Source organism: Rissa tridactyla, chromosome 11 (genome assembly GCF_028500815.1).
Source record: "Rissa tridactyla isolate bRisTri1 chromosome 11, bRisTri1.patW.cur.20221130, whole genome shotgun sequence".
Lineage (NCBI taxonomy): Eukaryota > Metazoa > Chordata > Aves > Charadriiformes > Laridae > Rissa > Rissa tridactyla.
In genome coordinates this window covers 20,372,958-20,398,122 of record NC_071476.1, presented here as the reverse complement: position 1 = coordinate 20,398,122, position 25,165 = coordinate 20,372,958, and the positions used below count along the sequence as shown (strand labels likewise).

Genomic DNA, 25,165 nt, shown 5'->3' with positions numbered 1-25,165 from the left:
CCATGACCCTGCAGGACGTAGCTGTGGTTGGGGACGCGGAGAGCCATGATCCTTGAGCCCAGCGCCCTCCCGCCTTAAATAAATGGAATTTTACGTGCCGAACAACAAGGGTGTAGCAGCAAACGCGTGGTGTGTGCTGACGTCTTGGCGGGGGCTGCTCGCTCGGCGTGACGATCGTCCCACCGCCGCTCTGCAAGGTGCTGTCACCAGATAGCGTCTGGCCGGGGCCACCGGCATCCTGGCCGGGGCGGGGAAAAAGGAGCAAAGAGGGGAAAAACACGTCCTTGCCTTGAGAGGGGTTCTCTTGTGAGGAGGGTTTTCCAGCTGCGTTTGCTCTCTGGAAGCCAGTCACTGCTCCGGGCATCTTCCCGGGTCTTGGAGCTGTGCAAAGAAAGTATCGGAGAGGGATATTTTTAGATGTTCTTTGTGCTCAGAGGGCAAAAAAACACCCTATGGTTTAGAGGCCATTAGCTCTCTGGGGATGTTTGAAAAACTTAAGCGAGGGCTGAAGATTTAGGGAGATGTCTGACACGATGGGATGCGGCGTTTTGGCGGGGACGATGCCAGTTTACGGGCCGAGCATCATAGCGGAGACCCCGGGAGGAGCCCGCCCGGGGAATTGCCGGAGCCGGGCAAGCTGTCCCGTTTAGCTGCCACGTGGACAACTGGTGGGGCCGGGGTGGCCGATCCCCTGAGCGGCCGCGTTCGCATTGTTCACGGGGTGACACGTCTGTCGCAATGGCTCCGGAGGAGGCGTGGGAAGAGAGCGGGCAAGAGGTAACGTGGTGATATGCTGGGACTGGAGCCTGCTGTGGTTCAGGGCGATGGGCGACGGTGCTGTCCCTCCACCCCCTGCTGGCTTTCTCGATCCCCTCCCTCCCCGGCCACCTCTTGGCTCGGTGGCTTAAAATTTAAGGGCTTCCAGGCGATGTCATGAGAGGGACCAAAACCTCCAAGGTCTCTCCAGGACCTGTTAGGGAGCCGTGAGTGGGTGACATGGGGAGGAAGGGCAGGGGGATGGTGATGGCGTGTGCAGGGGGCAGGCAGCAAGCAGGCAGCTGCCTGGGCCAGAGCTCTGGCCGTTGTGTCCCAGCTTGCGCTGCCTTGGCTGGTTGGGGTTGGGGACAGGAGCTGGGATGGGGTCAGGAGGGGACAGAGGACGGATGGCATCCCAGCCTCTGGAGATGCCATCAGCATCCAGCCTGCAGCCGTGTCCGCACCTCCCCACATGGTGTGGGTCTGTCCCCATGGGCCAGGATGGACGTGGCCAGCCTGTTTGGGAGGGAGAGCCATGCTGCATGGATCCACGCCTGCCGTGCTGGCGGATCTCAGGGCAGAGAGGAGCTGTGGCCTCTTTTTTGGGTCACCTGCGAGGCGCTGCGTGGCACACGGCTCAGGCCTGGCCGTAAAAGTGCTAACGGGATCCGTCAGCAGGATGAGGATGGAGCAGCCTGGAGGGATGCTGTGGCCCGGGTGGCAGAAGCAGGATGGAGACCTGGGGGCACACAACGCCCAGGGGGGAGTGTTGGAGGAGAAACGTGACCAGCTGGGATAACCCAGCTGCGGAGCCAGGTGGAAGCAGCTTCACGGCAGCGGTGTCCCCTCCTCGTCCCAGTTCACCCCACGCAGGGCCAGGAGTTGTCCCCAGGTGACCTCTTGCGCTGTCCTTCCTCTCCCACATCCTGAGCCCCCCAGGTTGTGGAAATGCTTTGACACCAGATGCTGTAGGAAAATGGGAATCTTCTCTTGAAGAGGGAAGGGCTGAGCAACCCGGGCTCGTTTTGCCCGGTGTGGCTGAAGGCTGGAAGGGATAGTAGGGTGCAGCAACGCGTTGAGTGGGTGGGAACGCCCGGGAGGAGAAAAAGCGATTTATTGTGCAGGACAGTGTGCGTGGGCACGAGGGAAATGGGAATAAGGTCACCATGACTGCATCTCCCCAGGGCTGCAAGGTCCCCCGCTTCGAAGAACTAAGCGCAAGAAATAAACGGCATTTAAGGTCTTGATCAGCAGAGACTCGCGTGAGGTTGCAACTTGTTGGTTCAGCATCTCCTGCAGCCTTAGCAAGGCATGGCAGGAGCAGTAAATCTTGCTGCCCATGGTCTTCTCTTGCCATAGTTCGTCCATCGTCTCCCTGCCAGGATGGCAGATGGATGGGTGGCACCTACGATGAGGTGACCTCCTGAAGTCACGGTGGTGGAGGGGGCTCCTGGGAGAGTTGACTCTTGGTCACTTGTGGAGAGGGACAGGAGCCCTCATCGTGGCGCAGTTGAAAGCCTGGAGGAGCTGCAGGTTGCCTCACAGCAACACAGAGTGGGGAGGGATAATTCCCACAAATGAATATTCATATAGACAGACAGTTAGTTTAGTAGCCAGGGTGGGAGGGGTTTTGAGGATTGCCCGTGCTTTTCAAAGTCTGGGTAGAGAACTGGCAGGTGGGTGAAGGACTGAGAGGAGCAAGCCTAATTTGTAGTAGTAAAGGAGATTTGGGTGAAGCGTCCCAGACTGAGGACGATGTGGTGGAGATGAGGAGCTCATGGGACCCCCCCAACTGGAGATTTCAATCAGCTTAGCTGTCCCTTTCCTAAGAAGGAGGGAGAGGCAGCTGGCTTGGGGCAGGGTTTTGGTCTGTGGGGTCTCCTGGGGCTCCTTTTCCACCGTCTCCTCGGTGCCGTGATCACAGTGCGGGTGTCTGCAAGCCTCTCCCCCCACGCCCGCCGGTGCGGGATCGCTCCTGCTCTTGCTGAGCCCCACTTCCACCCCCCTGCCTTCCCATCGCCACGGCTCCCTGCTCTAAAAATCGCCGGGAGCTTTGGAAAGGAGGGTGCCAGGGGAAATGGGGGTTGGCTTGCGTGCGGGTGAGGTTATTCACCCCGGGGCGGGCAGCCGCTTGCCAGCGCTGGCTTCCTTGAGCCGCGCTCCTATTTGCTCCCTGCTGCAGCTGCCGGCGTTTCCCTGAGCTTCCCTCTGCACCTTCATCCGCTGGAACCGCTTCGGAGAGATTTTTCCGGGGTCGGGACAGGGGGGTGCTCTCGCTGGCAGACAGCAGCAGGCTGCTGCGGCAGCCAGAAGCAGCTTGGCTCCTTCCCGAGGAAGGAAGAAAGGAAGGAAGGAAGGAAGGGAGCCGGGAGCCGGGAGGCCGGAGGATGCTCGCCGCGGTCCCCAGCCGCGGGGATGCGGGGTTGCTAGGAGGCAGGTGAAGGTGAAGAGGAGAGCGCTGCGGAGGACCGCAGGCCCAGGTACCGCCGCTGCAGCGGGGACGGGGGATGACCGGGGGACACCCTGCCTGCGCTGGGAAGCGGAGCTCCACGGGCGGGCGGCTGAGCCCCCCCCGGCGAAGGGAGACGGGGATAAACCCAGGGGAGCTGGGGCAGAGGGAGCCGGCTCGGTTCTGCGGGAGGACGATGCGAGAGCTGCCGGCCGGCTCGGCCCTCCGCCAGCCTGGCTGCCACGGCTCCCTGCCTGCCCTGCCTTTGCCTTTGCCGGCAGAGGCCCTCGGCCGTGAGTGGCGAGGGATGTCAGGGGAGCGGGCTGGCGCAGCACGGTGAGGATGCTCATCCTCCCGCAAGGGCAAGCGGGGTGATGCTGCCCGTCGCAGAGCCTCGGGGGAGGCCAGGGGACCGGTGCCCTTGGGAAGCCGCCTGCAAGGGATGGGGGAGCGCCGCAGCCTGGGGCCGGGAGGGCCTGCGGGGATGCAGCTGCTGCACCGCTGCCCTTGGGATGCCTCTTGCCGGGTGTGTGCGGGGCAGTGGTGTCCTTGGGAGACCACGCAGAGCCACCTCCAACCTGCGCTCTCCTCCGCGGGGTCCCCTGCCACGCCAGACCTTGAGGGGTGAGAGATGAGCCCTTGGCAGCCCACCCTGAGCCAGGAGCCAGCTCTTGCCCAAGAGAGACAGGAAGAAGAGGAGGAGAAGGATGGGCATGGGGAGCCTGGCAGGGGGGTGAGCACTGGGGTCTCTGATCCACCTTCCCCCTTCTCCTAGATCCGCATGTCAGACCAGAACAGCACCGACGATGGGGAGTCAGACCCCCAGCACAGCCTGTCTATGGTCTTTCTCCTCGTCCTTGTCTTCTTCATCATGGGGCTGGTGGGTTTCCTCATCTGCCATGTCCTGAAGAAGAAGGGTTACCGGTGCCGGACTTTCCGGGACGAGCTCGACCCAGATAACAAAGATGTGCTGGCAGAGCTCCAAGCCAGTGAGTGCTGGGACAATGGGGGCTCAGTGGGGGCTCAGGCGCTGCCTTTCGCTGGCGTGGGCTGAAGCTCCTTCAACGTGCTTCTGGGATGTGGGCTAGGGGTGGGAGGGTTACCCATCACGTGCCCGTGGGTTGGAAAAAAGGGATGGGTTGGTGAGAGCAGCGCGGTGTTCCCCAGGGAACAGGAATGTGTGGCCCAGAGAGCCCTCTGATCTGCTAGCTCCACAGGCTGGTGGTGCCAGGGAGGTGGGAGCCAGCATACGCCCCTTCCCAAAGTGGTGTTATCACAGAAAGATAATTCTGATGAACAGTCAGGACCTGCCGAATTCCCAGGGCCTGAATTATAACCCACACACCCTACAAGGAAAGCATCCCTAGCCATGGCACGAGCTGTCCTTCTGCCCCTTTGGCATTAGGAGGTCCAGCATGGGGCCAGCATGGTGTTTGCTATCAGGCATGTGCTCTTCTAGTCCCTGGTGTGCTCATGCAGGCCAGAGAAGCAGGGATATTCCCTTGGGATCTCTGCCCCACACTGGGAAGGGACCTTCAGGGGTTTTTTCATCACTTCAGGCCATCGTAAGCAGCTCCTGGGTAGTAGGATTGGGAAGTCAGTGCAGCATTGAGCATGGGTGCAAGCCAGAGCTCAGTCCAAGCAGACTCTGTCATTTAGTGTTTTCATGAGTCTCTGCTGAGATGGAGAAGACACGTTCCTCTGGCTGCTTCCTTGCATTAAAATAGCCAAATGGTTCTACACAACTCCTCTGGTTCCTCTCTGCCACCGTCAGCGCTCAGGAGTGTCAGCATGTCCCGCTGACACTTCTAGTGCACAGGAGGGAAATGTGGCTTCCTCAGCTTGCCCACAGGTACAACGGGAGCTTCCAGACATCCTTGGATATGCTCTTCTGGCTTCAATAACTTGGCTGCACATGACATGAAGACAATGTCTGAGCTTTCCAGGATTGGTTTTGCCCGCTGGAGTTGCCATGGCCCAGGGAAACATCTCTGTAGGCTTTCAGGAACACAGCAGAAGCCCCTTACCATGCTCTTTGAGGCAGCTGCCTACCAGACCACAACTCTGACCTGCTCCCAGGAACTTATAACATCGCAGACTGGGCTGAAGGTCCAACCAGCCAAGCTTTCTACCTCCAACAGTGGCCAGAAGCAGGTTGAGATGAATGCTGGGGACGAATACCACAACCGAGTAGCCAAGTTTCCCCAGCATACTCTTTTAAGCTTCTGACAGTGTGTAGTTCTGGGACTTTCTCCATCAGAGATGGTTTCTCTGTATTTAACAAGCCCCAGCGTGTTTCTTTTCTGTGAACTTGTCCCATTTACCCTTGGAGACTTTTAGCACCCGTAGCATCCTGCACCCAGTGGCTCCAGGGCTGGACTGTCCCCATGAGGAGCCTTCAACTTGTTTCGAACCTTCTTCCCACAAGTTTCATGTGATGCTCCCCAGTGCTGAAGGAGCAACACAACCCCTCTCTCCCTGCACACATGGCTGCTGGTTCAGACATTTCTTTTCCAGGGCGAGGGATCTGGTGTTCCCCAGGAGCTTCCCACTGCGATGGGGGACACAAGGCTTCTCTGACATCTCTGTTAACATGGCTGCTCCTGGAGATGAGACTGGTGAGCTGAGTGTCCAAATCCCAGCCCTCAGTGCCACTTTTTCTCCTTTCAGATGAAGAGGAGGAGCTGAACGAGGATACTGTAGAGAAGATTGTGAGATGTATCATCCAAAATGAAGGTGAGCATTTCCTAAGGCTGTCCCAAAGACTTACTGACCACTTTGGCTGATGCGTTCCCTTTTTCCTCTCTCTTTAGCAAATGCAGAAGCCCTCAAAGAGATGCTAGGGGACAATGAAGGGGACATCCCAGTGCCAGTGCCCAGGTGAGAGAAGCCTATACCAGCTCGCAATGCTTGCAGAGTAAGGGAGAAGCAGCCTTTGGGTATCACCTTGGTCTGCAGACTCTGCAGCCAGCCCCTTTCCAGCTTGTTATAGAGCATCTTCCCAACAAGAAGTCCTGGTCCCCCAGGGCCTGTGATGACTGCCACCCTACTGTCAAGGAGAATAGCCCTTCCTCATTCCTGTCCTCACAGGAGGTCCCCTCCAGAGCTTCTGCTTCTCAGGACTTGCTGTAGTGAGGCTGCACCAAGTTTGTTATCCTCCAGAAAACATGACCTGTCATGTCCTTCTTCTATTGCAGCCTTTGTCCTCATCGTAACAGCCAGGATGGGGGCCCACCACATCACCACACGGTGCATCTGGGCTCCACGCAGGCCCCCTGCATCCACTGCAGCAAGAGGAAGAGGCACCCACTGCATCGGCAAGGACGGTCCAAGGATGGAAAAGGCAGGATGCATCCTGGAGAGACCACCGTCTTCTCAGTGGGCAGGTACGTAAACGAGCTTTGCCAGACATGGCCCATCTGCTCTGATGGCCTCTTGCTCTTTCCTGTTTAGATGCCCCAGTAGTAGCTGTGCAGCTGGAATTCCCAAGGAACCAGGTGCCTCCTGCACCTGGAAATGCCTGTGGTATGTGGCAGGCCGTGACGCACTAGTGGCTTCTCTCCTCCTTCTCTGGGAAGGTGACTCAAGCCTGGCTTGTCCTGCTGACTCAGTGCTGGGCAAAGACCCAAATACACAACCTTTCAAAGCCTGCCGTCCCAGCTACGTGCAAGCAGGGCTGTTGCTGCACAACAGGGGCAGTGACCCCACTTTTAGGGATCTCATCAGGAAGGGGAGGAGGTGATGGCAGGTCCCAGGTGCAAGTTACCAGCCATCACCTCCAGAATGAAAGAGTGGCTCTGCTCCTCCAGGTCGTTGCCTCCAATGATGACTGTAATTAGATGCCATGGGAGGAATATAAGAATAGGGGAGTGTACCCAATACTTCCCACAAATACTCTTTCAGTCCCCACCTGGTCTCACCTCAAGGGACTTCCTGAGCTGTCTGTGGTGTCTGTGTAGTCAGTAACCTTTAATACAATCTGCAGGCTTGCCCAGGTTGCCCCATTCCCCAGCAGAAAGCACGCGCAAGACGTTTATCCAGGGCTCAGCTCTGTACCACCATGGTGACTGGGGCAACTACTGCTCCCTGGATGGCCACCTTGGTGAGACACAAAGCTCTGCTGTGCTCAGATCCTCAGCAGGTCCTCATTCAGGGCCTAAGCCTTGATGAAGTTCCATGCTGTGGTCCGCAGAGACAGTCCTTTCATGGTGATGTAGATCCAGACTGGGCATCAGGGGGTGTGGGTTTTTTCACCATCAGAGCTAGGAGTCTCAGTAGGGATGTGAACTGGGGGCTCGACGGGCAGCTGGTAAAGGGGAGAGACATGCCAGACCTCCCCATGCTGAAGCCCAGCTAAGATCACATCTTCTGGAGACCGACAGCTTCCTCTTTGTCAGCTGTCCTTGGTTTAAGGGGTGGTGTTTGGTAAGCCAGATCTCTGCATAGTCATGGCTAATCTCATTCCCTGGCCAGTACCCAGCTTCATCCACTCCTCTGTGTCCTTTGGCCATGCTCTTCACAGTCTCCTCTCATTCACCTCTGAATGCTGGAGAAGGTGGTCTTCTTTCCTAAAGGCACTTTCCCTCAAATGTTGGTTTCCTCTCTTTATACTTAATATCCCATATCACACCAGCCTTCTTCGTGGCACCGTCATTACATTTCTCCAAGGTTATATTTTAAAAGTTTCCGCTTCCTGAATCTCCTTGGTGTGAGGCCCAGCTGCTAAGGGGCCTATGTGCCCATGAGGTACAAAACTACCTCCAACTTCTGGTTCTTGTTTGCAAGCTGGCCCCTTTGCGCTTTCAGATCCTGGATGACATTTCTGGGACTGCCCTTGCTGTGTCTTATTTACTGTGAATATCCTCATTGCACGAAGTAACTCATTTCATGACGGATCCTACACAGAAATGCTCCTTTAACCCAGCTCTTCCGTTGCAGTCCTCAGGTCTCGTTCCTTTTTTTGTGGTATTGTTTTTGTTTTGGACACAGTGGTTGAAAGTCCATCCCCCTTCCCAATTACCTACAGCTCACTGACTGGGTCTGGTCCCCAGCTGGTAGTCCCAGGCTTATCGCTGAAGGAGTGGAAAGGAGTGAGGTTAGTGGAGGTCCACCAAGACCATCAGGGGCTGGGGCAGGTGGCATGTGAGGAGCTGCTGAGGGAATGGCGTTTGTTTGGCCTGGAGAAGTCTAAGGGGAAGAATTAATTTCTCTCTAAAAATATTCAAAGGAGTGGGGGCAGTTTAAATGAAGATGGAGCTAGAGTCTTCTCAGAGGTGCACAGGGAAGGACAAGACACAACGGCCACAAGTTGCAAGAGAAATCCAGATAACACTTAAGGAAAAACTATCACCCTGAGAATGGTGCAGCCCCAGGACAGGACCCAGAGGAATGGAGGGGTCTCCATTCTCGGAGATCTCCAAAACCTGACTGGACGGGGTCCTGGGCAACCTGATTGAGGGTGGGAGGTGGCCTAGTTTTGAGCAGAGGGTTGGACTGGAGCCCTCGCAAGGGCTTTTCCCACCTAAATTATTCTATACTTCTGAGGCAATCAGGGTTATATGATCTGTACTTTCATATTATTGAATGATTTACCATTTATCTTAGGGCTTTTCCTAAACCAGTTGTCAGTGGCAGAGGCTCATCCACCAAAGCATCTGCCCCTCCGTCCTTAGCCTGATCAGCCGCAGTGTGTCATGTCCTACTGAATCAAACTCCTCAGCGATGCTGACTAGGCAGACAGCCAAAGCTGTCCTGCCTTTCCCCTCACCATCCAGAGGCTGGTTACGTTATCTCTTGTGCCCCCTCGAGTCTGAACCCTGCCTGCTCCTTTGAATCCATTCCTGGCTCTTCCAGGCTGACATTGCTCAATGGCTTTACCAAGAAATGTTCCTGCCACTTGTGCCTCCACCCTGTCCCTCTTCAGGACTGGTACATTCTTCGGTATTCCTGAATCACAGCACTGGTGCCTTGTCTCCAAATATCTGGATAGACCTGAAAGGGTACATTTGCTGCTGCTTGGCCTGACCCGAGCTGTCCCATGGGTACCTCATCTGGAGCTGGAGCATTTCTCTTCTTGACCCTTACAATCATGAGCAGCATTTCTGACTGCAGTGCTGAGGGGTCTGTACTGTCCACAGACTGCTGCCTGGTCCTCAATCTGGTGGTGGTCTCCATCTCTGGCATCTCATCTGGCATCTATTCTTATCCTTTGGACCTTTCTTCTCAGCTTCTTCCTTCAGAATGGCCATACTGCCATGTGCTGGACCTTTGGGTCTTGGTTGTTCTTTCAACCCCAGCAGTGCTTGAACTTTGCTGCTGAAACTCTATTTTGGCCTGATGCTGACTCGCAGCTGAACCTCAGCAGAGCCAGGGCCATCTGCAGGTTCTCCGCGTGTGACTCAAGTGCAAGGAGAGCGGTTGCTGGGTGAGTCACGGACTCTGTGGCAGGATCATCATTCTTTGGCTGGTGGACACCAGCTCATGGTGGAAGAGATTTCCCATCTGCTGGTCCAGCAGTGGCTTGCATTGCTTACAAAGAGGAATCACAGCATTACTCACAACCAGCTCACTTGCAATTCAGGCTTTGCCTACGTGTTACCCCTCAAAAATCCCAAGGTTATGGTAGAGCGATAACTTCTCTCTTCTTCCCAGGTGCAATATTGCATCACCTCTGATTATAAATGCACCCTTTGTGGGCATCAGACCAACTTCTCCAGCTGTTCTCCTGCCTACCCTGGAGCTCTGAGCTGTTACCTGCTACATGGTGGAACCTTGGTGAACCACCCAGGTACCATCCATCGCTCCAGGGGACGGTGCACGGTATGGTCTGGTAGATATTAGCCAAACAACTCCTGCCTTTGGTCCTTGAACCCAAATACAGCTTGCTCTGCCAAAACCCTGTCCCTGCCCTCACTTATGGTGCACCATCTGCTGACAACGCTGGCTTTTGTTCCCCTGATGGCAGTCAGTCGCTGGGCGCAACGTCCATGCAGCTCTGCACGGCCATCCCTTCCTCACCAGGCTCAGCCCGTTTGCATTTCACCTCCCGAATCAACACCTGAATTCCTGTACAAGCTCTTGTTTGTCCAGGTTGCATCTTGGAGGATTTCCAAGAGCTACAACCCATCTTGCGGCAGGGAGGACAGGCTGGCTGTGCACCAGCCAACATCTGGATTGACCTTTTCATCCTTCTCTTTCTATTTGTTTTGCCAAAAAAGGAAAGGGAAAATGGAGTTAAGTCAGTGGGGGCATGGCTAGAGGCGGGGTTGGTGGTGTTGAATGGGTTCGAAAGGTTGGAGATCAGCACCAGTCAATGACAAAGAGAGGAGATCCAAGGCTGGAGGTGCAGGCAAGCTGGAAATAGAGCTGGGGGAGAAAAGGGAAAAGATTTTGATCTGTCCTGCCCCCTTTCCAGGTTTCGTGTCACACACATCGGGAAGAAACCCACTTTCCACGAGCAGCAGGATGGTCCCCTGCCCGACGGCAGCCGGGAGCCGAGCACAGAGGAGCTGGAGCACAGCAGCGACCGGCTCCAGCGGGAGCGGGCACGTAATGGGACTGTCCCCACGGGTGGCCTGCAGAACGGAGCCGTCCAGAAGGGTGCCCAGAGTGGCAAGGGTGGGGAGCAGAGCCGCTCCACCACCCCAGCCTCGAACACGCCAGTCAGCTCTGGCACTCGCAGCAGCAGGCGGGCAGGCAAGGGGTCCGGCGTGGCAGGCTCGCTGCAGGATGCTGGCACCACTCCAGGGAGCACAAGCCGCCAGAGGAAGCTCCTGAGCCATCGGGTGCTGGGAGGGTCAAGTCCCAGCATCCCGGGAGAGCTGGTGCAGGAAGGAGGCAGCATCTGCCTGGAGGAGACCGGACTGGGGTCGGCAGATGAGGTGTCGGATATTCACGGGAGCCTGAGTCTGCACGAACAGGCGGATGAGTTGGGAAGAGACGACAGCAGCAGAAAACAGCCCGGAGTGGAGGACAAGGGGCAGCAGGTAAGTTCCTCCTCTTCCCTGTCCCCATGTGGTCCCCTGGGCTGGAGGGCTTGAAGGGTTGCAGCACAGCACCGCAAGTCCCGCTGCCGACAAGATCGACCAGTCCAAGCATGGTGGTGTGAGCTGTGCAGCAGGGACAGGCGAGCCGAAGCTTGCGTCAGGTTAATTGCGGCGTGGGGACGTGCCCTGTCCTGCCCACCCTGTTTCTGCTCACCTTTTTTTGATTGCATTTTCCCATCTCTTTTCTAATGTCTGAGGCATGCAGAGCCACCGCGACAGTCCTCCCCCACAGGGGAAAAGCTGTGTCACTGCTTGACTTGCATGGGAGATGCTCCAGACCTGCTGCCAGCTGCCCTTTGGGCAAGGGATACGTTTTCCTTTGTGGTTGGGCTCTTTGGGGACATCTATTGGGACCACATTTTCTTGACCTGGGGGAGCTCTGCTGCTGCACAACACTTGGTGTCTCTAAAACTGTTGGGCCAGAACACGGCCAGCAACGTACAGGCAGGGACAGATGTCTCCAGGAGCCCTTCTTGCCTTGAAGTCTAGGAACTGGTGAAGCCAACTGGTCATTCATTTCTTGGTTATTCTTCCCTGCTCCAGAGGGGCTGTCTGTGCTCAGAGAGGAGGACAGCCCACCCTGGCTGGAGCTCCCAGCACCCTGCTATCTCTCAACCTTCCCACCCGACCACCTTGCTGGAGGTGCTAGAGATCTCCAGGGCAGCACTGATGAGGACACCATTTGCTTGGGCATTGATGGCTCCCGATTTGGGGGATTTGCTCCCTGCCCCTGAGCAAATGATGCTGTTGGTGGTGGTAGCAGACACCCACCATGGTCATTCACTCGCACACTCACCCGTGGCTCTGCAGTAGGGGAAACACGATTTTTCATGGAAGGGGGCTGCCTCCATCGAGCAGCCCCAAGAGCTGGCCTCGGCTCACCCCACAGAACCAGCACCAGGGCACATGTGGCAAAGCCCTTAGAAGGAAAAGGAAGCAAAGCATCTGTGTAAAAATCCCGGCGTGCTTCAAAGGCAGGGACATTCCCTGGGGCTAGCTCTGCCGGAGCTCCACGGGCCACGCACGGCCCGTGCCAGCAGCCCTTGGCAGGGAGATGGGCTGGGGCAGGACTCGGTCAGCGTGGTAGAGCCTGGGGAAAGGTGCCGAGCTGAACATAAGCTAAGGAAAAAGCAGGTACTTGCTGTGGTTTTTGTTCCTCTCTTTGCTTTCTGGTGGCCGGGCTGGAAGGTTTAATCCACTTCATGGAGAAGGGCAGCCCAAGGCAGCCACACAGGACAGAGCTGATGGGCTGTAGCCCTTCTCCAGAGACCTGGAGAGGTGGAGACAGGTCCTCCTTCCTCCCATGGCCCACCATGCACGCCTTGGGCGATGGCTGCGGTCCCTCTGATCACTGAGGGAGCAGTTATGTGCAAAGCAAGCCCAGGGACACGGTGATTTTTCTCCTCTTGGTCTGTCTCCTCTGCGGTGCCAGACACCCTGCACCCAGTGCCTGAGACGCTGCACTAGGCTTTGGCGTGTTCCTTTGGTGGGGTCCCAGGGCAGTGGTGATGGGACCTCACTGGGATGTTTGTCACCAAGCCCTGGCACCACTTGGAGTCTCCCTCCTCCCCTATATCCCAGCCGGGGCCACCATGAGGGTTGTTAGCTGCTGCCCAACGTGTCCTGCAGGTGATGGGGAAGGGCAGAGAGATGGCGCTTGGGCTGTAGTCACCTCCTGGAGCTTCAGTGGGGTTCTGCCCACTGGCTCGTGGGTCACTGCTGTGGCCAACAGAGACCCGGCCTCTCCACCCCAGACCCCAGCTCCTGCGGGAGCGCTGACATTCACATCCCTCCTCCATCCCACAGGAGCCCAGCGCGGCGGTGCAGGACCGAGGAGCAACTGTGTGACGTGAGTGCTCATCCCCAGCCCCTGGGGCCGTGTCCGGGGTGGGGTGGGAAGGCAATGGCAGTGGCCCTGCCCCGGTGGGTGACAGCCTAATGATGAAGACAGGGTGAACCCCTTCTCCAGGAGGGTCGGTTCCCAACGCTTCAGGTCCTGCAGAGGCAGGTCCTCTTGCCCATGTGCTCAACAATGATGCTAGTGGGCAACCATGCCAGCTCCGGGCAGAGACGGGTCCAGGACAGTCTGGTTGTGGCTCGGTGGGGGACTCCACAGCCATGGGGATGAGCTCCATTCTGCCCCTCTCCCTGCAGCTCCTCTCCGCTCCTGGCTGGAGCACGGATGGGAGGCGTTGCGGCCCCCCGCCTCCATGCTGGGCTGGGGGCTCTGCAGTGGGGGGGACCGCGGGGCAGCCGGCCCCGGGCGAGCAGCTACGCGCTTGGCATGGCCGGAGCGACGCGCCGATGTTACAGACAACCGCACTCGGTGCCAGACCTCATCCCATTGGCAATAGGTACCTGACTCCCACCCACCGCACCTGCCCCAGAGAACCCCACCCCGCGGGGGACCCTGGGGCCTGGCAGGGGCAGGACAGCACCCAGTCCCTGCTGCCCACCCGGTCCCCGCAGCCCCCCGGCGCTGGGGGAAGGATGCATCAGAGGGCAGGGATGGAGGCAGCGGCTCGAGCCCCCCCTCGGGGCAGGGGGGGCAGCACCCCCCCAACCCACCCGGCACGTTCACCGCAGAGCACAGCCCCCCCGCCCCGGGCACCCCTGCCACGCAGAGCGGTCATAGGCACAAATCCTGCACCGGCGAGGGACCCCCTCCGCGGGTCCCCAAGGAGACGCTGACAGAGAGAGGAGCCTCCGGTCCCATCCCAGCACACGAGGGTCTGGAGCCCGGTCCTGGGGGGGCAGGATGGGACCCTGTCCGGGCCAGCGGGTAGCTACGGTGCCCGCGGCCAGCTTTGGTGTGTAACCGCACTGTACATAGACAAGCTAAAAACCATTAAAGCTGCTGAACCCCTGGGCAGAGGCAACTGGTTTTATTGGGGCACAGCCCCCACCTGCCTGCGGGGAGATGCCCAGGGTGGGGGGGGAAGGCAGGGGACCAGGGCTGAGCCCCCGCACCCCGGGGAACCAGGGCTGCACTGGGGGTGCAGAAAGGGCAGAGGCAAAAGCTGGGGCCCGGCCGTGGCACCCCGACACACCGGCTGCCAGGATGCCCCCCGCCCCCCGCTGTACAGGGATGCAGGACCACTCCGCAAGCAGCACAGGGCAGGATGCAGACCCCTCTGCCCCCCCTGGCAAGACCAGCTTGGGGCGCGGGTCACCCCCAGTCCCTGCCGCAGGGATGGCAGCCTGCGGGAGCTCGCTCGGGAGGAGTTTTTTGGGGAGCGGGGAACGACGGAGGGGGGGGACGACACCCACACGGTCAGCTGAAGTGCAGCTCAGGGTCGGGCTCGGGGGCTCTGCCGGGTGGCGGGGGGGGGCGCGCGGAGCTGTGGAGAGAGGAGATGCCATGCCAACATGCCAAGGCTGCTTGCCCCCCTCCCTATCCCCTCCAAAGCACAGGGGTGGCACCGTCCCCCCCACACCCCATTTAAGGGAGGGCTGGGGGCGGGTTTGGGGTGGGGCCCAGCATCGCTGTGATGGGACTTACTGGCCGGAGGCGGGTGGCTGCCAGGTCCGGAGAGCTCTGCCCGCTGCCCGCGCCATCCTGCCGGCAACCTGGAAGGGCTCGGGCAGCTCAGCCCAGCTCTCCGCCTGCCTCCCCCCCAGCCCCCTTCCCAGTTCCACCCCCCTAACCCCAGCACTCACCTCCCAGCGGCGTTTCAGGAGAGGGGCTGGGGGTCAGGCTGGCACCGGGCACAAGGCCAGGCGGGGAGAAGGGTGGTGGGGATGGCGACGGCAGCTCCTGTGAAGGCAGAGCCAAGAAGGGTGGGAACAGCAGGGAGGGCGCCCACCCACCAGCACCCACGGCACAAGGTGGTGGGGGGTTGCCCCACGCTGAGGGGACGCGGTGACCCTCCTGCCACCGACCTGCCCCGCTGCCTCCCGGGCCCCGGTGAGCTCCTCCACCACCAGGGAAGGAAAGACGCCGATGCGGCCGTCAAAGTCGCCCATCCAGAAGCCGTCGTCCACTTCACCGGGGGCACGGGGCAGCACCCGGATGATGGCCCCCTCGGGGAAGCTCAGCTCCTCGGGGCTCTGCCCCTCGTAGTCGTACAGGGCTCGCACCAGCCAGGCTGGGGGGAGGATGGGGTGGGGGGCTCAGCACCCACCTGGTGCTGCTGCTGCTGCAGGGGCTCAGCATCCCCCAGGCACCAGCCCCAGGCATCTGTCCCCGTCCCCAGAGAAGGTGACACCCCGGCACCCACCTCCAGGCTCCAGCACCAGCTCCGCAGCCATGATGCTGGAAAGCTGGCGGTGCAGGGCAGAGGGTCCTGGGGGGCCAGCCCCAGCCCCCGGCTCACCGCCCAGGGACAGCAAGTACTTTTCAGGGACGTAGCCAACGTGGCCCGCCTTGTTCCGAGCCTGAAGGGACAGAAAGCACATGATTGTCCCAGCCCCGGTGGCAGGGACAGCCTGGGGACCTCTGAAATGTGTCCCTCCCTACAGCACCGAATGGGGGGGCTCAGCCTGCTCCTACCTTCACCCACTCCTCTGCGTCACCATCCTCGATGACCTCCAGCTCCTCACCCTGCGCGATGGACAGCTCGTCCGCCTGGCAGCCCTGTAGGTGACAAGGGGACAAAGTGGCAGGGGAGGGCTGGGGATGCTGTCCCCCGGCAGGCAGGGCGAGGGACAGGCAGCCATGGCCGTACCTGGTACCCAAAGATCACCCGGCAGGTGTAGGGGTAGGTCCGGGCAGTGGGACCGGGCTCGTTGTCCTCATCTGGTTCGTCACTGTCCTCGTAGTCGTCGAACTCGGCCGGATCCAGCCCCGCGGGCGCCTCCTCGCCCGCCCCCACCATGGCCCCCGCCAGCCACGCGTCCACGTCCAGCCCTGCCGCCCGCAGCAGCGCCAGCCGTGCCTCTGCCTTCACCCGGCTGACCTGGGGACACACACGCACACACATTCTCAAGGTCTAAAGGGGACACTTAGGGGGTTGGGGGGACAGCCCAGCAAGCCCCATCACCCCTGGTCCCCACCGTGGGTGCCACAGTGGCAGAGCTTCCCCAGCACTGCATCCCCTGCAAGCCCCCTCCCTGTGTCACCATCCCCGGGGGTGACACCTCGAGGCCACCCCAAGCGTGGGGTGAACCCACCTCCGCCTTCCGGATGTTCTCCCTGGCTTCTTCCATCCGCCGCTCCACAGTGGCCGCCTCCGCCTCCGGGACCTGCTGCCTCCTGGCCTCCAGCCACTGCAGCACCTGGGTGGGCACCCGCAGGTCAGTGGGGTGGTGGGATTTGGGGGGAAGGGGGGGAACAGGGCACTGGGGGGGTGCTCTGTGGGGAAGGACAGCACCCACCTCCTCGCCGTGTGCCTTGTTTTTGTGGTCCCGAGCCACCCGCGTGGCCCAGCGCCGTGCCTCCTTCTCCAGGCTTGCCCCATCATCCCCCGGCGGCAGCAGGCACACCTGGGCGAGGACAGGGTGGCTGAGAAGGGGCTGGCTGTGCGGACCCCCCTGCCGTAATGTTGTCCCCCACCACCACCTACTTCCTCCACCCCGGCGAGCTGGAAGTGCTGCTCGGGGGCCAGGGCGAAGGCGGGGTGGTCCTGCAGGAAGAGGAGGAGGTCCTGCTCCCGGCAGACCTGCAGCAGAGGAGCAGTGTGGGGCTGGGGGGCTCACCTGTGCCCCCCCCCTCCAAGGGTCCCAGGACGGGAGCTGCCGTTACCCGTGCAGATGCCTCCGCAACGCTCTGGAACCAGTCCCGCGTGGCCCGGCAGGTCTCCACCTCCGTCCGGCTGGCCACCGACAAGTGCTCCCGCAGCCGCTCATAGAGGTCACCGTCCAGCGCCTGGGGGAAAATGAGTGGGAAACCCCCCCAGGGGCAAACGGGTGGGAAAACAGGTGGGAAACCCACCCTGGGGGCAAATGGGTGGGAAACTCCCCCCCCGCCAAGCACTGCCCGCATTCCCCTGCAGAGCATCCCTGACCCCCCAGGGTACCAGCCCTGTCCCTGCACCGGTGCGACCCTCTGCGTGGCAGTGGCACCGGGGAGATGCTTCGTGTGGGACCCTGGGGAGGGGACGCGGCGGGGTCCGGGCAGCTCCTACCTGGATGGCGGCGGGCAGCTCCACCCGCCGGTAATGCTCCAGGTGGGCGGTGGCAGACACCAGGGCGAAGCCGTACTCGTTCTGCACCCCGGCCAGCTGCCTCGAGTGCTCAGCCAGCCGCGCCGAGAACTGCGGGGACGGACAGAATGGGGTTTGGTGACAGAGTGGGGGCCACCCCAGCATGTCCCCCTGCATCCCTGTGCTTGGGGGATCCCGCCGGCCCCCCGCGCTGCTGACCTTGGCGCTGAGTTTTTGCAGGCTGGCCTTGGTGTGAAATATCCTCCGGTCGCTCTTGCGGAGCCTGGGGAGGTTGGGGGTGACGTGAGACCGCCCCGTGGCCACGGCAGCCCCCCTGCCACAGTCCCCTCTGCTCACCGAGCCTCCACATCGGCCGCCTTGTCCTTGGCCACCTCGCTGCTCCGCTGGAGGTGGGTGAACTGCTTCTTCGCCTTGTCCAGCTCCTTCACCGTCTCCAGCAGTTCCGCCTGTGCCTTCTGCAGCCGCTCGATGCCCTGCGGGGAGCGTCAGCCATGGGAGGACAGCTGTCCCCACCACCCCGGCACAGGGGACATGTCCTCGCCCCACTACCTTCTTGAGCATCCGCTCCTTGGAGAGGCGGGCAGTCCGGGCGGCCTCCGCGGCGAGGGCACGGTAGGTCTCCGAGGCGGTGACACGGACCTGCCCGGCGTGCGCGGTCCCCTCGATGACACCCTTCCAGACAGCCACCGCACTCCTGCGGGGGTTAAGACAGGGCAGGGTCCTCTCTTGCCTCCCTGACGGCTTTTGGGGATGCCAGCAGGACAGCCAGCACCCGCCCAAGCCCCTGCGGTCCCCTCTGAGTCGGGTACCACATCCTTGGGGACATCCCACCCAGGGCTGCATCCCCAGGACACCCAAATCTTGGTTGGGATTAGGCATTTCCCAGCTGCGAGAGCCATGGATGGGCACTGCCATCCCCAGCCCCTTGTCCCCGTGTCCCTGTCCCCAGCCCACCTCGAGTCACCGGCATCGCCGCGGCCCCGCTGCCAGTCTCTCTTCACGAACTGGCTCGCCAGCCTCTGCAGTGCCTGCAGACAGACCCACCATCACCGGCCCTCCCCAGCCCTGCTGGCCACCCCAGCACCCACCGTCCCACTGCGGGGACGAAACTGGGCTCCCCCACCCTGGCTCGCCACCCCATGGGGGTCCCCAGAGCAGGGGATCCTCCCCGCCTCCCAGTGGCTCGGTGTCAGCAGGGACCCAATCACCCTCCCTGTGGGAAAACCTTTTTGGGCAGCCACCACCACTACGAGAGGACCCCCCCTTGGGACAGACAGGGAAGGGGACACCAGTGCGGGACACCGGTTGCAGAGGCAGAGTAGAGAAGCCCCCAGCAAAGCCAAGAACAGCAAGACCCCAACCCTGGGGGGACAGTCCCCTCCCCAGCCTCTTGCCCCCCCAAGAGGGAGCAGGGTGGCACCCTGCCCGGCTGCAGGACGGGGGACGCCTCTCTGCTGCAGGGTGTCCCCAAGGGAAGCTGCGGGGACATCTCACGGAGCGAAAGCAGGCTCTGACATTTACAAGCAGAGCCCTGCGATGACCCAGCAGAGAGCGGAGCCGAGCGTTTTCCTCCCCCCCACAAGATTTTCCCTCCGGGCCCCCAAAACACCCGAGGTTTGGGTCACACTGTCCTCAGCAAAGCCCCCCAGTGGGTCCCCTAATGTGGATGGTCCCCCCCCGGCAGGGAAAATGCTGAGCCCACCCGCCACTGCCCTCCATGGCCAGCATGGAGCAGCCGAGATCCGCTTTGCTCCAATAATTTCCAATGCTGCCCATGGCCTGCGTGGGGCTGTGTCCCACTCCGGAACACCCCGCCAGGGAAGGATGGGGCTCGGTGCTCGTGGCCATCGTCTTGTGGCTCCCTGGGCCATCAGTCCTCAAACTGGTGTCACCTCCTTACCTGCCCGTACTCCCGGTCGATGGCCGCCCTCTGCTTGCTGTAGGACCTGCGGGGAGACGGGATGCCAGGCAGGCGAGGACCCACGCAAGGGGAGAGGGATGGGCCACCCCTGCTGTCACCCCCCTGCTGTCACCCTGCACAGGGATGTCCCCATCCGTCCACCTTGGCGGGTGATGGTGCCCGCGACCTCAACATAGCTGGCTCAAGGTGAGCCGTGCCTGGCAGGCTGGCCCCGGTCCCACGTGTGGGATGAGCTGGCCTGTCTCAGCTGGGGGACACACACGCACACGACATGGGGGACACGCATGGGGACCCTACCTGATGTCCTCCAGCAGCTCGGCGTCCCGCTGCTGCTTGCCCTGCAGGCCCGAGAGCTGCTCGAGGAGGTGGACCCGCACCTCCTGGGTGAGCTTCACCTGCGGGACGGCACCGTTCAGCGCCCGGTTCCGCTGCGGCCCCGGCCGGACCGCGATGCGGGGGGGCGCCCGCTGTTCCCGGTACCGCTCTCCGCCGCGCCCCCCTCCCCGGGTGCCACTGCAGGTCACTGCCCAGCCGCGGCCCCGCTTCCCCAGCCCCGCTCCGGGTCCGCCGGGGGCGACTCCCGATCCCCGATCCCCGCTCCAAGACCCGGCCCTGCTCCGCCGGCACCGCCGGAGGACCCCGCGCTCCCGCTGCCCGGGACCCCGCTCCCGCTGTCCCCCCCCGGCCCCCCCGCTCACCTTACGCGGCGGCGGCTGCATCGCTACACTCCCCCCGGCACCGCTCCCGGTCCCGCAATCCGGCGGCCACCGCCGCCGCCCGGCGTGTGCGGAGCCCGGAACTGCCGGGCCCGGCCCGGCCCCGCCCACTCCGGGGACACGCCCTCGGCAAGCCCCGCCCCCCACTCGGCCTCTCCCCCTTTCTCAGGCAAGACACGCCCGGCGTCAGGCAAAGCCCCGCCCACCGCGTCAGGAAGCTCCGCCCACTACGCAAGAGAAGCCACGCCCACGGCCGCGCCCCGCGCGCCGCCTGGTGGTCAGTGCGGCAAGTGCCGCCGGAGCGCGGGGGGGGACGGGAACGGGGGGACACGGGGGCACGGGGACACCGGGACATGGGGACATATGGACATGGGTACATATGGGGCACGGGGACATATGGACACGGGGAGACGGGGGCACAGGGATACGAGGACACGGGGACATATGGAGCATGGGGACACGGGGGCACGGGGACATGGGGAGGCGGCGGAGATGGGTACACAGGGAGAAGGGGGCATAGGGGCAAGGGGACATTGGGGTATGGGGACACGGGGACATGGGGACATGGGGACACGGGGACATATGGGACATGGGAACATATGGACATGAGGAGACGGGGGCAGAGGGACACGAGGACATGGGGCCACATGGACATGGAGACATGGGGACATGGGGGCACAGGGACACGGGGAGGCAGGGCAGATGGGTACACAGGGAGAAGGGGGCATGGGGACAGGAGGACATTGGGGTATGGGGACACGGGGACATGGGGTCACAGGGACATTTGGAGATGGGGACATAGGGACATGGGGTCACAGGGACATTTGGAGATGGGGACATAGGGACATGGGGACACAGGGACATATGGACAGGAGGACACAGGGACAAGGGGAGATGGGGACGTGGGGGTATGGGGAGACAGGGGCATGGGGACACAGGGGCATGGGGACACAGGGACAGGGGGACATATGGACAGGAGGGACAGAGGGACAAGGGGAGATGGACAGATGGGGGACATGGGGAGAGATGGGGACATGGGGAGAGAGGGGGACATGGGCATGTAGGGATATATGGACAAGGGGACATGGGAAGATGGGGACATGGGGACATGGGCGTACAGGGACATATGGATGGGGGGACACAGGGACAAGGGGAGTTGGGGAGATGGGGACATAGGGAGAGATGGGGACATGGGGACACGGGGACACAAGGACATGGGGGCAGGGGGACATGGGGAGATAGGGACACGGGGGCACAGGGACAGGGGGAGATGGGGAGATGGGGACGGGGGACATGGGGACGTGGGGAGATGGAGACATGGAGACATGGACAGTTGGGGAGATGGGACCTTGAGGAGACAAGGACATGGGGAAATGGGGGGACAGGGAGATGGGGAGACAGGAGGACTGGGACACGGGGAGATGGGAACATGGGAACACAGGGAGAAGGGGACACGGGAACACAGGGAGACAGGGACACGGGGAGATGGGAACATGGGAACACAGGGAGAAGGGGACACGGGAACACAGGGAGACAGGGACATGGGGAGATGGGGTGATGGGGAGCACTGGAGCCCATGTCCTTGGGCAAGGGGACATGGGGACATGGGGAGAGCTTGGGCATGGGGACACCAGGAACACTGGGGACCAAGTCCTTGTGCATGAGGACACACAGGACTGGCTCTGGGATTTGGTGACACGTAAGGTGCCAGGGCACTGGTTCTGGGGCACAGGGAGATGGGAGGTGCTGGGGCACTGATCCTGGGGTGTGGGGGTACGTGGGGCAGTGGGGCCTCAGCCTCCAGGAACAGGGACACATGGGGTCTCATGTCATGTGGAGGACGCAGAGCCCCTGGCCTGGCAGGACCCTGCCATGGGGACATGGGGGCAGTGCTGAGCGGTGGCATTTGGAGGGGGGCACCTGGAACCACAAGGGCTCCCCAGCCAGCCCCTGCCCCATCTGTCACCTGGTCCCTCTGTCCCCCTCCCATCCCCTTCAGCTCCCACTTCTCTCTCTGTCCTGCTTTTTCTCTGGCTGTGGATCCTGCAGAGCTCGTGGCTCTCCCCGCTGTCCCCTTTGTCCCCGTTTTGCTCTTTTTCTGACATTTTTGGGGTCAGCTGCTTCCCCAGCTGCATGTCAATGCACAAGGCTGGGGCTGTGTCACCGGGTCTGTCATTCCCCTCCGTAGCCCCTCTCCTGCAGCAGGGAGCCGGGAAAATGGATCGGGGGCCACCCAGCACCCACTTGGGTGACAGGAAGGGGACGGCAGAGTGGGACCCATCTACAGGGTGACATTGGCTTGTCAGCCTGACTGAGGCGACAGTCCCTGGGGATGTCCAGTCCTGGCAGCGCTGGGCAGGTGGGGTGCCCTGTGACTTGGGATGCTGCAATGGGGCAGGGGCCCATGTCACCGGGCTGGGAGCCAGTTGGGAGCCTTCTTCCTGCCCCACGCTTAGGACAAGTATAGCTCCACCTGCCCCCTGTGGTTCACAACCGCCTTTCGACGTCGGCCTTACGTCTGCTTCCTCCTCCCCTCAGCATCCCATTGCGTGCCAGCGGCTGGAAACCACCCCGGCCTTGGTGACGTCCCCTGAGTGCTTGGCGGCGGTGACAGCTGGTGGTCATCTCGTGCTCCCCGCCTCCTGTCTGGCCGCTTGGACCACGGGGACGAGGGCGTGACGTAGAGGACAAAGAGGAAGGGTGACAGCGGGGAGGGGGCTGGTGCCTGTCCTGCCTGTGGCATTTGTGGAGACCCAGCTTGCGCAGAGGCCACCCTGCGGAGATGTCCCGGCCGGCTGCTGCCTGCATCACCCTCCTGCTTGGCTGTGCCTGGCTCGGCTCGGCCACCCAATCCTCCCCAAGTAAGTGCACTGGTGGGGCTGGGGTCTGATGGAGCAGGGCAGGGAGGCTTTGCTGGGGGACGCCGACATTGTGTCCTGTGATACTCGGAGGGGATAGCCGGGTGTCACGGTGAAAGCTCAGGGCATTGCTCTGCTGCCGTCCCCGGGTGTCCATGTTGAAAAGCTAAGTGAGGACCTGAAACCCCGCCACCCCTTCCCCTTTTGGCAGCAAAAATGAGGTTACTGCTCTCCCAACCTGAGTTTCCCCTGTCATCTGGATGCGGAGACGTGACAAAGGTTGCGGGAAAACTGTTGGATGTAGCTGGGGTCCCCTGGGCCTGGACGTCCTGGGGACCACCTGGATGGAGCTTTTGGAGCCGGGGTTGATGTGCGGGTGAGCAGAGCCCACTGTGATTTCTGAGCAAGCCATAAAAGGGATTTGATCAGAAGTTGTTTGTCTGGTGTCCCGGGACCTTCCTGCTGTTCTTCACTTTTGTTCTGAGCACGCAGTGAAAAGCCTCCGACCACAGGAAGATGGGAAGGAGTGCACAGACCTGAGTGGGGTGGGAGGCTGAGCTGGGGGGCTGGCCAGGAGGAGGAAGAGGAGACAGAAGCTCCAGTGGGAGAACATCTCCCATCCTGGCATGGGTGGCCATATCCTGACCTTGTCCTGGCGTGGGTTTCCTATGTGCCCTTTTGATCCCGTTGGGTTGTGGAGGACCCATTGTGCTGGGCTCAGTAGGACAAGGGACATTGGCAGAGCCGTGTGTCACCGTAGCGGCATGTGGGAGCAGAACCCATCTGGACTGTGGGCAGGGTGCGTGTCTGGCACCACCAGGAGACACAGACCACCACAGACAGCACAGGATGTGGCACAGGTCCGGGTGGCGGGGGCAGTGGGATGTTAAGGGTTCCCTTGTCTCGAGCTGCCCCTGCCATGGGTCAGGGAGATGCAAACTCCGGCATTTGCCGGTGGGTCTGCAGGGAGGGGTGACAGATCCTGTGTGGTCCCGAGTGGGAAGGGGCAGTGGGAGGGGGGTCTCAGCTGAGCCTGATGCCTTGTGTCCTCCGCAGTGCGCAGCAAAGGGAGAGCCTTGATCCCCCTCACTCCCCAAGAAGAAGATGAGTGTCCCAACGCCTCCATAGAAACTTTCCTCAACAGCACCCTCACCACCCGCCTCCTCCCTGCCCTCTACTCTGTGGTCCTGCTTGTGGGGCTGCCGGCCAATGCTCTGGCCTGCTGGGTCCTGGTGGCCAACTTCAGGAGATGTTCCAGCACCCTTTTCCTGCTCAACCTGGCCAGTGCTGACCTGCTCTTTGTCCTCCTGCTGCCCTTCAAGATCTCCTACCACCTCTTGGGCAATCACTGGCTCTTTGGGGACTACCTGTGCCGCACCATGATGGCCTTCTTCTACGGGAACATGTACAGCTCCATCCTGTTCCTCACCTGTATCGGCCTGGAGCGCTACATCTCTGTGGTGCACCCATTCCTGTGGAAGGGCGCCAGTTGGACACGGGGCAAGGCGAGTGTCTGTGTGGGCGTCTGGCTGGTGGTGGGCCTGGGCATGAGCCCTCTGCTTTTGCACCCCCAGATAAGTCATATCTCGAACCTGAACATCACAACGTGCCATGATGTCCTGGAGAAGGATAAGCACATGTTCCTCGCCTACTATTTCCTCTCCCTGGTGGGGGTGGGCTTTGGCTTGCCGTTTGTGCTCATGACCATCTCCTACAGTTGCATCCTGGTGCGGCTGCTGGCCAAAGGGAGACGCTATGGGCAGTTGGTGCATGTCCTGGCCTTGGTCCTGCTGGTCTTCATCCTCTGCTTCACCCCCAGCAACGTGCTGCTCTTCATCCACTACATGCTGGAGGCCAAAGGGTGCCACAACGTCACCTACATCTGGTATGCTGTGGCCCTGGTGCTCAGTGCCTTCAACAACTGCTTTGATCCCTTTGTCTACTTCTACGTTTCCGAGGATTTTCGGGGCTGGGTCCGGGATGCAGTCAGCTGCTGCCCAGGAGGGCTCAAGACCTCATCAGGGAGGGCCTCAGAGAAGGCAGTCTTGCCCCTGAGGTCCAGTGAGTAGAGCCAGCTGTAGGCAGGGCTAGAGGGTGCTGGACTGTGTCCCCCTGCCCCGGGAGGGGGGGACCCTGCAGTTTGGTACCCAGCATGAAGGGCCATGCCATCCCAGGCTGGCAGCAGACGTGGGCAGAAAATCCTGCCCTGGATCTGAGGTTCACTAGGGCTTTGCCCCAGTTTTGCAGTTCCTCTGACGCCGCTGGTGCTGCCGCCATCCCATGCGTCCCTCACCACTCCTCCTGCAGTGACCAAAC

At 61.2% G+C, this 25,165-nt stretch overlaps 3 protein-coding genes across 4 annotated transcripts; 2 read left to right on the top strand and 1 right to left on the bottom strand.

The window, feature by feature from the left end:
- The first annotated feature begins 273 nt into the window (after positions 1–273).
- RELL2 (RELT like 2) lies at positions 274–14,079 on the top strand. Its single transcript, XM_054217020.1, is given in 9 exon segments — positions 274–724; positions 727–777; positions 3,981–4,194; positions 5,876–5,941; positions 6,019–6,085; positions 6,403–6,591; positions 10,620–11,190; positions 13,057–13,099; positions 13,405–14,079. Coding segments are annotated over 8 exon segments (1,386 nt in total). The 5' UTR covers positions 274–538; the 3' UTR covers position 13,099; positions 13,405–14,079.
- Positions 14,080–14,083: 4 nt separating this feature from the next.
- FCHSD1 (FCH and double SH3 domains 1) lies at positions 14,084–20,101 on the bottom strand. 2 transcript variants are annotated; one of them, XM_054217019.1, is made up of 19 exons: positions 19,974–20,101; positions 19,573–19,670; positions 19,255–19,300; positions 18,309–18,382; positions 17,904–18,048; positions 17,691–17,827; positions 17,553–17,616; positions 17,316–17,444; positions 16,934–17,056; positions 16,755–16,850; positions 16,567–16,674; positions 16,363–16,467; positions 15,918–16,148; positions 15,743–15,826; positions 15,471–15,627; positions 15,133–15,338; positions 14,911–15,007; positions 14,753–14,820; positions 14,084–14,591 (listed from the first exon to the last, which is right to left on the bottom strand). In XM_054217019.1, the coding sequence occupies exons 1-19, from the start codon at positions 19,992–19,994 to the stop codon at positions 14,541–14,543; spliced, it is 2,040 nt and encodes a 679-aa protein (XP_054072994.1). In that variant the 5' UTR covers positions 19,995–20,101; the 3' UTR covers positions 14,084–14,540. The 2 variants fall into 2 exon arrangements, with proteins under 2 accessions (XP_054072994.1, XP_054072993.1); XM_054217018.1 differs by having other exon boundaries at positions 14,084–14,820.
- Positions 20,102–22,733: 2,632 nt separating this feature from the next.
- LOC128916259 (proteinase-activated receptor 3-like) lies at positions 22,734–25,164 on the top strand. The gene is made up of 2 exons (XM_054217649.1): positions 22,734–22,852; positions 23,906–25,164. The coding sequence occupies exons 1-2, from the start codon at positions 22,774–22,776 to the stop codon at positions 24,916–24,918; spliced, it is 1,092 nt and encodes a 363-aa protein (XP_054073624.1). The 5' UTR covers positions 22,734–22,773; the 3' UTR covers positions 24,919–25,164.
- The last annotated feature ends 1 nt before the right edge of the window (position 25,165 follows it).